This window comes from Cherax quadricarinatus, chromosome 18 (genome assembly GCF_038502225.1).
Source record: "Cherax quadricarinatus isolate ZL_2023a chromosome 18, ASM3850222v1, whole genome shotgun sequence".
NCBI classification, from domain to species: domain Eukaryota; kingdom Metazoa; phylum Arthropoda; class Malacostraca; order Decapoda; family Parastacidae; genus Cherax; species Cherax quadricarinatus.
Genome location: NC_091309.1, coordinates 2,357,072 through 2,370,224, shown reverse-complemented (window position 1 = coordinate 2,370,224; position 13,153 = coordinate 2,357,072). Strand labels below are relative to the sequence as shown.

At 43.3% G+C, this 13,153-nt stretch overlaps 1 protein-coding gene across 4 annotated transcripts in view; it reads left to right on the top strand.

Moving 5' to 3' along the window:
• Nucleotides 1-13,153, top strand: part of LOC128689331 (DNA polymerase alpha subunit B) — an 81,916-nt gene that overhangs the window by 33,569 nt on the left and 35,194 nt on the right. Inside the window, exon 1 of one of the 4 annotated variants that reach the window (XM_053777504.2) lies at nucleotides 12,632-12,691. The exons of the other annotated variants lie outside the window; for them this stretch is intronic. Within the exon in view, the coding sequence (XP_053633479.2) occupies nucleotides 12,647-12,691 (45 nt within the window). The 5' untranslated portion in view covers nucleotides 12,632-12,646. Of the gene's footprint in view, nucleotides 1-12,631; nucleotides 12,692-13,153 lie in introns of those variants that run through there. 4 annotated transcript variants of the gene reach the window in all.

Below are 13,153 nucleotides of genomic sequence, written 5' to 3'. Positions count from 1 at the left end.
TCTAGTAGTGAAGAAGGCAGGTAGAGGGCAGTGGTGGAAGATTTGGTAGTTAGCGTGGAAGGTAGGTTGAGGGCAGTGGTGGAAGATCCGGTATAGAGGAAGGGACTCTGGGAAGGAGGCCAGTAAGAGGGAGGGGTGAACATGTAGTGGAGAAGGTAGGCAGGTACAGAGCGTGAGGTAGACAGAGGAAGGCAGAGGGCAAGGTGGGGGGGCTGGTACGGGAGGGAGGGTAAGGTGGGGGGCTGGTAGGGGAGGGAGAGAAAGGCTGGGGCTGGTAGGGGAGGGAGGGTATGTGGGGGGGCTGGTAGGGTATGGAAGGCATGTGGGGGGGGGGGCTGGTAGGGTATGGAAGGGAGGGTGCTGGTCAGGTACAATCCAACCGTTACATTTACTAGCTGCCGCCTACGTCGTGGTCAGCGCCGCCTCCTTCACCTCCCTCCCTCCATCACCTACTTAGTCTTCCTTTATTTTCCCCCACGTCCCTCATTCTTTCCTGTCCCCCACCTCCGTCATTCTTTCCTGTCCCCCACCTCCCTCATTCTTTCCTTTCCCCCACCTCCCTCATTCTTTCCTTTCCCCCACCTCATTCTTTCCTTTCCCCACCTCATTCTTTCCTTCCCCCACCTCCCTCATTCTTTCCTTTCCCCCACCTCCCTCATTCTTTCCTTTCCCCCACCTCCCTCATTCTTTCCTTTCCCCCACGTCCCTCATTCTTTCCTTTCCCCCCCCTCCCTCATTCTTTCCTTTCCCCCACCTCCCTCATTCTTTCCTTTCCCCCACGTCCCTCATTCTTTCCTTTCCCCCACCTCCCTCATTCTTTCCTTTCCCCCACCTCCCTCATTCTTTCCTTTCCCCTACCTCCCTCATTCTTCCCTTTCCCCCACCTCCCTCATTCTTTCCTTTCCCCACCTCCCTCATTCTTTCCTTTCCCCACCTCCCGCATTCTTTCCTTTCCCCCACCTCCCTCCTTCTTTCCTTTCCCCACCTCCCTCATTCTTTCCTTTCCCCCACCTCCCTCATTCTTTCCTTTCCCCCACCTCCCTCATTCTTTCCTTTCCCCCACCTCCCTCATTCTTTCCTTTCCCCCCGCCTCCCTCATTCTTTCCTTTCCCCCGCCTCCCTCATTCTTTCCTTTCCCCCACCTCCCTCATTCTTTCCTTTCCCCCACCTCCCGCATTCTTTCCATTCCCCCACCTCCCTCATTCTTTCCTTTCCCCCACCTCCCTCATTCTTTCCTTTCCCCCACCTCCCTCATTCTTTCCTTTCCCCCACCTCCCTCATTATTTACTTTCCCCCACCTCCCTCATTCTTTCCTTTCCCCCACCTCCCTCCCCTCATTCCTTTCCCCCACCTCCCTCATTCTTTCCTTTCCCCCACCTCCCTCATTCTTTCCTTTCCCCCACCTCCTTCATTCTTTCCTTTCCCCACCTCTTTCCTTTCTTCCCTCCTAATTTCCTCCATCCTTCTTTCCCTCACCTTCCTTTCTCTTACTACCTACTTTCCCCTCTCCTCTTGCTCCACCTCCTGTCCTCTCTTGGCTTGTTTTACTTCCCTGGTCTCCCTGCCTTATCACCTTCCTCACCTGCTTCATGTTTGCTCTCACCTGTGACAGGTTTCAAGGAGTTTCCTGCCCAAGCAGCCCTGCCTGGGCTCAAGTTTCCTTCTTGATAATCTTTTCAATAAGGGTGTTGCTATTGGCGGCCCGCTGGCACGCATCTGGCACTTTACCTGTTATGTCTGGAGGGTATTACAGTTGGCCCAACGCCCCCGCGTCCCATTCCATGACCAGGCCTCCCGGCAGATCAGGGCCTGATGAAGCAGGCTGTTACTGCTGCCCGCATGCAATTCAACCTACGAACCATAGCCATGCTAGTCAGACACTGACTTCAGGTATCTGTCAAGTTACCTCCTGAAGACTGCCAGGAGTCTGTTGGTAATCCCCCTTATGCATGAATGGAGGCTGTTGAACAGTCTTGGGCCCCAGATACTTGTGTTTCTTAGTGTACTCATGGCATTCCTGATTTTCATTAGGGGCGTTACACCGTCTGCCGAGTCTTGCTTTCGTAGGGAGTGATTTGTGTGTGCAGGTTTGGGACCAGTCCCATATATATGCATATGCAAAACAGTTGCAAACGGGTGATCTTAATAATGCAAATGTTTAGCTCAAGATCTTTCGCACTCGTGCGTCGTCAGGAGCTATGCAGTGTTCCAAGACAGCAACAGGTAAGAGGGAAAATTCTCCGAGGCAAGGCAGAAGGTATCAGTGGCAGTCCATATCACTCGCAACATTGCAGTGCTCCTGACGACGTACGAGAGTGGAAAGATCCCAGGCTAAAGATTTCCATCCCCATGTAGCTTGTTCTGTGTATGTGCGCGTGCGCGCTAACCCAAACTAGACTTGACTTTTTTGGGTTATCCTAGGTAACCTACACATGTTGCTATGTATGACAGTTTATGTAACTATTTGTGTACCTGTACCTGAATAAAGTTACAGTAATCAGCCAAGTTTAATGTGTGGAAATGCCTGTTCAGTTTGGAGGACAAGTTCAAACAATGGATGTTGATCGGTGACTCGTATTATTAAGTAAAGCCATTGTAGAAAATAATTAAGAAAGCTTCAACAATTTAATGGATACAGAAATGAGTCATTAGGCCCTCTCACGTGTGCCAGTAAGCCTACTAGAACATGTGTGTGGATACATGAGGGAGTAGAGGGTTGTCACGTCATTACAGGGGGAGGGGTAGACGATTGTCTTGTGTGATTACAGGGGGAGGAGTAGATGATTGTCTTGTGTGATTACAGGGAGGAGGGGTAGATGATTGTCTTGTGTGATTACGAGAAGAGGGGTGAATGATTGTCGTGTGTGATTACAGGGGGTAGATGATTGTTGTGATTATGGGGGGGAGTGGATGATTGTCTTGTGTAATTACAGGGGGAGGGGTAGTTGGTTGTCACGTGATTACAGGGGGAGGGGTAGATGGTTGTCTCGTGTCATTACAGGGGGGAGGGGTAGATAGTCGTCACGTTTGATTACAGGGAATGGGGTAGATGGATGTCATGGGTGTGTACTCACCTATTTGTGGTTGCAGGGGTCGATTCACAGCTCCTGGCCCCACCTCTTCGCTGATTGCTACTAGGTCCTCTCTCTCCCTGCCCCATGAGCTCTATCATACCTCGCCTTAAAACTATGTATGGTTCCTGCCTCCACCACATCACTTTCTAGGCTATTCCATGGCCTGACTACTCTATGACTGAAGAAATACTTCCTAACATCCCTTTGATTCATCTGAGTCTTCAACTTCCAATTGTGACCTCTTGTGTCTGTGTCCCATCTCTGGAACATCCAGTCTTTGTCCACCTCGTCTATTCCGCGCAGTATTTTATATGTCGTTATCATGTCTCCCCTGACCCTCCTGGCCTCCAGTGTCGTCAGGCCGATTTCCCTCAACCTTTCTTCATAGGACAATCCCCGTAGCTCTGGGACTAGTCTTGTTGCAAACCTTTGCACTTTCTCTAATTTCTTGACGTGCTTGACTAGGTGTGGATTCCAAACTGGTGCTGCATACTCCAGTATGGGCCTGACGTAGATGGTATACAGAGTCTTAAACGAATCCTTACTGAGGTATCGGAACGCTATCCGTAGGTTTGCCAGGCGCCCGTATGCTGCAGCAATTATCTGATTGATGTGCGCCTCAGGAGATATGCTCGGTGTTATACTCACCCCCAGATCTTTTTCCTTGAGTGAGGTTTGCAGTCTTTGGCCATCTAAACTATATTGTGTGTGCGGTCTTCTTTGCCCTTCCCCAATCTTCATGACTTTGTGTGTGTGTGTGTGTGTGTGTGTGTGTGTGTGTGTGTGTGTGTGTGTGTGTGTGTGTGTGTGTAGGAGGGTTAGATAGCTGGGGAGACCGGTGGGGGGAGTAGAAGGAAACTGAGGGTGTAGTGCTGTGGTTTTCCTGTCAGTGGCCTTTTCACCTTCTGTGTCTCCACCATCCCCCACCACCACCCACCACCACCCATCATCATCCCCACCACAAGCTCCCACCAACACTACTCCACATATCATTTTTTTTTTTTTTACAGCTCTCAAAACCGATATTAACCAATTCTACAGATTGAAAAAATGGTAACATTTCTGTTCCCTCAACACTAAGGACTGATTCTGACTGGCAAATTCATGAGCAAATGCAGGCTATCACAGGCACAGTGGTTTAGTATACTGTAAACAATTCTAGACAGCTCCACTTTTCATGAGGAGGCAGCAGGGTACAGAGTAGTTTTTAAGGGTAAAACTAGAACTGCAGGTCACTCACACTAAGTGTGATAAATATTCAACTTATTTTTTTTAAAAGGCACAAGCTTGTCAGTCCAGGTCAACACTGCTTCACAGTAGGAGGATGTCTCGCATAAGCATGAAAGTATTGTAGGAAAATCAAAGAGGATATTGTGTACTTTGTTTTGCCCTTGTATTTGACAGCTGTGTCCATGGTCAGTGGTCATACAGTCCTAAGCTGCTTTGGGGATTAGTGTGGAGGGTTACAAAGCCATGGCATGCTTCTACGGTGTTTTAAAATCTGAGGTTAGCATGTTGGAGGAGGTCATGCTTCTCCAGGAGGAAATTAGGAGGCTGCAGGTTCAACTCAATGGGTTTGGGAGTGAGTGTGAGGTGCTTGCAGTGGATGAGGGGAATGAGGCTACCAGCAGTCTGTCACTTGCTGCAAGGAGGCTGAAGATGGTGAGGATGAAAAGGCTCCCAGCACTGAGGAGCAGTTCAGCTCCTGCTACAAGTGGCGAGTGGTTCCTAGTAATGTGAAGAACATCAAAATAAGGAAGGTTAAGAGAGAAGATTTGAAGGTAGGAAATTGCTTCTCTGTTCTTCAGGATCAGTGTACTTCAGTGGTCAGTGAAGGTAAAGGTACTATCTCCCCAGTTAAAAAAGGTAAGCGCATTCTTGTGGTTGATGACTCAGGTAAGATATATGGACCGTGCTTTCTGTAATAGGAATAAGAAGGTGAGACAGTGTGTGTGTTTTCCTGGAGCTGATGTTGGTGGCAGTTAACAGGTTGGATAATATCATGTCAGGTAATGGGGACAAGCCTATTATCTATCTCAGTGCTGGTGGAAATGATATCGGGAAGGGTAGGAGAGAAGAGCTGCTAGATAAGTACAGGTCAGCTGTAGATTTAACCCTTTGACTGTTTTCGACGTATAAATACGTCTTACGAGCCAATGTTTCTGACGTATATATACTCAATAATTCTAGCGGCTTCAAATCAAGTGGGAGAAAGCTGGTAGGCCCACATGTGAGAGAATGGGTCTGTGTGGTCAGTGTGCACCACATAAAAAAAATCCTGCAGCACACATTGCGTAATGAGAAAAAAAAAACTCTGATCGTTTTTTTGGAATAAAACGCCGACTTTGAGGTGTATTTTCGTATAGTATTTATCGTTGTATTCGCGTTTTCATGGTCTTAGGTGATAAAATGGAAAACATATTACAGAAATAGAGATGATTTTCATTACTTTTACGATGAAAATGACCTTGAAACTGAGCTCAAAGTAGCGGAAATGTTCGATTTTTACCAATGTTCAAGAGTACATAAATCACACCACACATCCAATACACGTCAACTGGGGAGTCTAATATTCTTTCACTAGTGCACTGATATTATTTATACCATTTTTACAATAATGCAGTCGTCTGCATAACAGTAAATTTTGTATTTTTTTGTATGAATAAAAAATCAAAATAGAAAGCAATAATAATATAAGAGGGGCCTAGAGATGTGACTAATGAACAGAGCATATGTTATTTTAGTGCCACGAATGTCTACCTTGTTTATTCTGGACCCTATTTTGAAATTGGCATCTTTTTTATTTTGCGTGAAATTGGCCAAATTGCCAATTTCTGACCACCATATTGGGTAGTCCAAATTAGTAAATGGGAGGTTTCTTGTACTCAGCTGATAGACAAAATGGAGTTCTAAAGAAATAGCTATGAGTTTGGTCAACTGGAACAATGGAATTGGCTGAAAATTGGGCTCAAAGTCGGCGAAATCGCCGATACGCATATGTTGCCGAGACCGCTAACTTCGCGGGAGCATAATTCCACGAGTTTTCGACCAAATTTCGAACTTTTGGTGTCATTACCATCGGGAAAAGATTCTCTATCATTTCATAAGAAAAAATAATTTTTTTTTTTTCAAAAATTGAGCGACATAGAATGACAGTTTCAGAGAGGGGCCTGAAACAGTCAAAGGGTTAATTGGGACTAAGGGAGGGGTCACAATCATATGTAGCATCTTGCCTAGAAGGGGAGTGGGCAATGAATGGATGTCTAGGGCAATTGGTGTAAATTGCTGGCTAGACAGATACTGCAAGGAACTTGCAATCCCATTCATTGACAAATGGGACAACTTATATGGCAAACATGATATGTATACAAGGGATGGGGTACATCTCTCTGGGGCTGGGGTGGTAGCATTGGCCAACTCGATGGATGGGGGAGGCGGCATTTCTGACATATCTATGAGTTTAAACTGATAAAAGATAGATGTGTGGGAAACAGGTTGCAGCACTAGGGTTGAAAACAGTAAATGTTTGATGAAAGACTTTATTCATCATAAAGTTATATAGAAAGACAATGGATCAGGTCAGCAAACAAAGGGAGACAGCAGAGGGCAGTGAGAGACTAGCTCCCTTAAGGTTTACTATACTAATAGCAGGAGTGTAAGAAATAAGATAGATTAGCTAAGATTAATTGCAGGTGCAGGAAGCATAAATATTTTTGGAATAACAGAAACCTGGGTCAATCTGAAAGATAGAGAAATGCCTTCTGAATGCCACATACAAAGCCATAAATTATTCCACACTGATAGGGTCAACAGGAAGAGTGGTGGAGTAGCGATGTATGTCAGGATAATTTAAATTGTTGTGTTAGACAAGATATAAAATTAGAAGCATCGGCCATGGAATCTGTTTGGTTACACCTTCACAAGGGTCGTGATAAGCTAAACTTGGGTGTGATTTACAGGCCCCCAAACCTTGATAGGGAGTGCAGTAAACTTCTATGGGACGAAATTCGTAAGGCATCTACATTCGAAAATGTTATGCTAATGGGAGATTTTAACTTTAGACAAATTGACTGGAACAATTTAACAGGAAATTTAGAGTCAAGCGACTTCCTTGATACGATTCAGGATTGTTTTTTAATAGTTTGTGACAGAACCAACTAGAGGAAATAACCTGCTTGACTTGGTTCTTGCCGGCAACGACTCACTAATTACTAATCTTCAGGTTAATGATGAGCTTGGGGAAAGTGATCACAAATCACTCAGTTTTAATATATCATGGAATTGTCCCAATGATGGCAAATCAAATCTCTGTCCCTGATTTCCACTTGGCTGATTTCATACGACTGAGAAATTACCTGGGTGGGCTGAACTGGGTCAGGTAGGTGGTGATGGTTGCTGATATGATGTTTTCCAGAGCATAGTTCTAGTTGCTCAGACAACTTATGTTCCGAATAGGGAAATCAGATCAAACAAAAATTATCCTATATGGATAAACAACAGATTAAAGCATCTCATTGATCAAAAGAGATGCATATATAGGCGAATCAATAGAGGAGAGGGGCAATTTAAGAAATCACTATATTCAGTTAAAGAGAAAAATTAAATAAAGGGAATAAGAAAAGCAAAGAGAGATTATGAGGTTAAAGTTGCAAAGGAATCGAAGACTAACCCAAAAGGATTCTTTCAGGTATACGAAAGTAACATTAGGGACAAGATAGGCCCACTCAAAAGTTACTCAGGTCAGCTCACCAACAGTGATAAGGAAATGTGTAGAATTTTAACACTTCCTCTCAGTTTTTACACAGGAAGATACTAGTGATATTCCAGAAATAATAAATTATGTAGAACAGGACGATGATAAACTATACACGATTAGGGTCACAAGCGACATGGTCCTTAGACAAACAGATAAATTAAAACCTAACAAATCTCCAGGCCCTGATGAACTGTATGTAAGGGTTCTAAAGGAATGTAAGGAGGAGCTTAGCAAACCTTTGGCTAATCTTTTCAACATATCACTACAAACTGGCATGGTGCCAGATAAGTGGAAAATGGCAGATGTGATACCAATTTTCAAAGCAGGTGACAGGTCCTTAGCTTTGAACTATAGACCAATAAGCCTAACCTCCATAGTGGGAAAATTTATGGAATCAATAATTGCCGAGGCAATTCGTAGCCACCTTGAAAAGCATAAATTGATCAACGAATCTCAGCATCAGGTTTTTCAAAGGGCATTCCTGCCTTATGAATTTATTAATTTTTTTTTTTCACTAAGGTATTTGAGGAGGTAGATCATGGTAATGAATATGATATTGTGTATATGGGCTTCAGTAAGGCTTTTGATAGTCCCACATCAGAGACTATTGAGGAAAATTAAGGCACATGGAATAGGAGGAGAAATTTTTCCCTGGATAGAGGCATGGTTGACAAATAGGCAGCAGAGAGTTTGCATAAATGGGGAGAAATCAGAGTGGGGAAGCGTCACGAGCGGTGTTTCACAGAGGTCAGTGTTTGGGCCCTTGTTGTTCACAATCTATATAAACGACATAGATGAGGGAATAAATAGCGATATAAGCAAGTTTGCCGATGACACCAAAGTAGGCCGACGAATTCATTCTGACGAGGACATTAGAGCACTCCAGGAATATTTTAATAAACTGATGCAGTGGTTGAAGAAGTGGCAAATGCAGTTTAATATAGACAAATGCAAAGTTCTAAACATTGGACAGGAAAATAACCATGCCACATATAAACTAAATAATGTAGAACTTAAAAGTATTACGGATTGTGAAAAGGATTTGGGAGTCCTGGTTAGCAATAATCTAAAACTAAGACAACAGTGCATAAGTGGTCCTTATAAAGCTAACAGAATCCTTAGCTTCATATCAAGAAGTATAAAGAAGAGAAATCCTCAGGTTGTTCTTCAACTCTGTATTATCTTTGGTTAGGCCTCATTTAGATTTTGCTGCACAGTTTTGGTCACCATATTACAGAATGTATATAAATGCACTGGAAAACATACAAAGTAGAATGACAAAGTTGATCCCATGTATCAGAAATCTTTCCTGTGAGGATAGACTGAGGGCCCTGAATCTGCAATCTCCAGAAAGGCATATAATTAGGGGGATATGATTGAGGTGTAAAAATGGAAAACAGGAATAAATAAAGGGGATGTAAATAGCATGCTAAAAATGTCTAGTATAGACAGGACTTGCAGCAATGGTTTTAAATTGAAAAAATTCAGATTTGGGAAGGATAGGAAAACAATGCTTTGGCAGTAGAGTTGTGGATGAGTGGAATATACTCCTGAGTACCGTCATAGAAGCTAAGACATTGTGTAGTTTTAAAAATAGGCTAGATAAATGCATGTGTGGGTGGGTGTGAGTTGGCCCTGACTAGCTTGTGCTACTAGGTCTGATGCTGTGCTCCTTCCTTAGGTTAAGGACATTGTCTTGTGTTTTTACTCTCTTGCTAAGATCAGATAATGATGACAAAACATTTCATGGCATTATGTAATCTTGTCAGGCTTTATATCGAAAAATGCAAGAATATTGTCCTAGTAGGCAAACATTGATCAGCTTCAGTGTCAACATGCTTGTTGAGCCTAGGAAAACCATATACAGAAAAACTCAGACTGCTTCAATAAAGCAGTTAACTGCAGATGAGATGTACATACCACTTTAATACTTGCTAGGGGCAGTGACCCTGAGAATCATCTGTTAAGCGAGTAGTGCTCTTCCAGGGGACAAGAGGAAAGGTTCCCAGATCCTGTGAGAGACAAAGGCTGGGAAGATTCACACAGGGTTCTTCCCCATGATACTTTTGCCTGAGGAAAGGAGGACATTTCTGGAGGATGGTGTTGGTGGGGCAGAAAGAGGACAGGTACCCAGAGCTTATTTGTGTTTACAATGTAGCTGTGTCACCTTGTTTTGTTGCATCCCACGTTAAACAGTCTCTTTCTGTCAGTGATAATGTCATATACATGTATAATAGTCCACTCATCCTTTGTCCTGCTGTAGTTTCAAGCCTCTCATATATATTAATTCTGCTAGATTCATAATGCAGAATTTTCTGTCTCAAAGCTTGTCTTGATGGTGTGTGAGAATTTTTATTTCCTAAAGTGATCAGTTAATACTGCTCTTATTTTATTCATGACCTCATAATAGACTCATCAGTGGTACAAATTTTTAATTTAATACCTCCTGTCTAACTCCTTTTTGGAAATTTTTTACAACGCTTTGTTGCAGTTGTACAGTCTCCAGTGACATTCTGCGTGTGTGCAGAATGGCTTAGTTTCATCTTTCCTTTAGTGATTGTACTGACAGTCCATCATCCCTTGATTGTCCTGTCATCAGAGAGCATATCAACTTTATTTCTGACACCTTCAAAGACTTGACATGCTTACCTCGCTTGGTGTTCTCTGATGATCACACTCTTAATGCAGACTTGCTCTGATTTCCTAATTCCAATTTATTACATTATCTGTGACCTTTTCTCTCCTTCCTGCTGATGTCCTTTCCTCAGTACATCCAGAACTTACCTGCTGACTGTTAATTTAATAACCTATGTGTCTCGTATCTATCCTGTGGGTAGTTCCCTTTAATATGTCTTCCACTTCAGCAGTTATGTACTAAATATAATAATATAGTACAATAATAGCATGAGTATAGTACAGTACAGTAATATTTCCTTTGGTTCCCAGGATGAGGTCTTGGTTACCTGGAGGGTGTTCCAAGGGTCAGTGCCCCTGTGGCCTAGTCCATGACCAGGCCTTGTGGTGGATCAGGGCCTGATCAACCAGGCTGTTACTGCTGGTTGTACACAAACCAGTGTACGAACCACAGCCTGGTAGGTCAAGTACTGACTTAGGTGCCTGTCCATCTTCCTCTTGAAAACAGCCAGGGGTCTGTTGGTAATTCCCCTTGTGTATACTGGGAGGCAGTTGAATAGTCTTGGGCCCCTGATACTTATTGTGTTGTCTCTTTGTGTATTCATGACACCCCTGCTTTTCATTGGGGGGGATATTGCACCACCTGCTGAGTCTTTTGCCTTCGTAGGGAGTGATTTCCATGTGTAGATTTGGGACTGGTCCCTCTAGGATTCTCCAAGTGTATATTATCATGCATCTTTCTCACCTGTGCTCCAGGGAGTGCAGGCCAAAGGACTTTTACCATTCCCATTAATTTAGGTACTTTGTTGTACTTCTGCATGCAGTGAAAGTTCTCTTTATATTCTCCTGGTTCGCAGTTTTTGTCAGACCGGTTGGACTGTGATTTGCCAAATTCAATTTGCAGGATGTGTACGTCTTTATTTGTTACCTCCACACTTTTGCAGCACTGCAAGGGAAATTCTTCCCTCTTCCACTTCTCATAATGGTTCTTGTTTGTGTGTACACTCATACTAACATTGCAGTATTAATATGAAAATATCTAGATAACTAATATGGAGTTGTGAAGAGTGTGGGTGGTGGTTGAGAATTCCATCAGTGGGTGAAGTCTAATTAGGAGAGATGGGTGCTGACTGGCATAGAGCACCCTTGTTCCTAGCAGGTGGTTCCAAAGAGAAAACTGCACAATACCGTGACTGGAACAGTACACAAATAACCTGCACGTAGGAGAGGGGAGCTTGCGACGACATTTCAGTCCGACTTGGACCATTTACAGTTACTTAACCCAAGATGCATCAACTGTGGATCATGGTGTCTGAAGAGTAGCTTTGTTGATGTGAATGTAGCCAGAGAAGTCTTGGGGCTGGGCATGGGTAGTTAAGAGGGCATTCTATGCCATTGCTAGCATAAGAATGGCCAAGTGAATTGGAAAATGAGGCAACAGAAGAGGACCATGTGAGTGTGTCGAGTGGGTGGGTGAAGTTCTAGTGCATGGTAATCTCCAGCATGACTAGATCTACACTCATCAACACGACCGTGCTCAGCTCGACGCATTGCTTCACTCGGGCGAGGAAGAAAAAGCCACTCGCAGACCATCCCTGGAAGTTTTGAGTCAACACAGCCAGCCTCAGTTGGGCTGGATGTTATAGTTGTGGGATTGCTTGTCTCAACACAGGCCATCCCTCGAGCTTTGAGTTTTACTCAGGTGGCTGCCGTAGTTGTACTTGCTTAGGCACCTTCTCAGAGTACCACTAAAATCTGTTGCTGCCAAGTTGTGAAACTTTATGTATGATCACTAATTTGTGGTTACTCAATTGCAATTAGTGGATTTGAATTATGCCTAGTTTAAGATGTCCTATCTTCTGTCTTTTGTATTTAATTTGTCACGTAAGTTTGTAAATTGGCGGTGGGTGTAACACATTGTGTACCTCCCCTTGTGTCCATTCCAGCAGTCTAGAGCTCTATTTGTGAAGAAATATTGTCTAGTGTTCTTTCTTAGCTTTGTGATTGTATTATCTTGTCTCCCCTTTTTCATCTTGGAAACTACAGAGTTTTTGTTTCTAATTCATATGTTTATTTTTTTTTTTAATTCTGGCGTTTTTTGTTACTCATTTTCATACTTTTTTTGTTATCTACAGTAAACCCCTGGTAGCCATGGTTGTTACTTTGCTAGAGATCACAACACATGTCACATCCAAGAACACCACTATGGACTGTACGTTGTAATATAGTAAGTCCTCATTGTTCAAGGAAGGGATTTAATCTAATACTAGTGGTTTGGATAGTGCTCTTGTATGTACCCTTGGTGAAGATGTGGTGATGATAATGTTGGAGGCGATGCTTGAAAGATATTTTTGGAGGAATATCCTGGGATGGCTCCACAGGTTATGTCTGTATATACACTAACAGGTGTATGTCTTAGTGTATATATGTTGAGGGTTGCTTTTTATCCCTGTTTTATGAATTAGTCTTTATATATGTGCTGAGGGTTTTACCTTTATTCCTCTTTCAGGAAGTGAATCATTGCTGGCAGTGTACAAGCAATGTGCAGCCTTGACCCATGTGTAGTTGAAAAGCCTAAACCTAGTAAAACCAAGTTTATGGTCGCTCTTATTTCTTAGCTGGGGCCTTTGTTAAAAAAAAAATTGATATGCCGCTGGTTTGCTGAAGGCCTCAGTGGATTTCTTTGAAA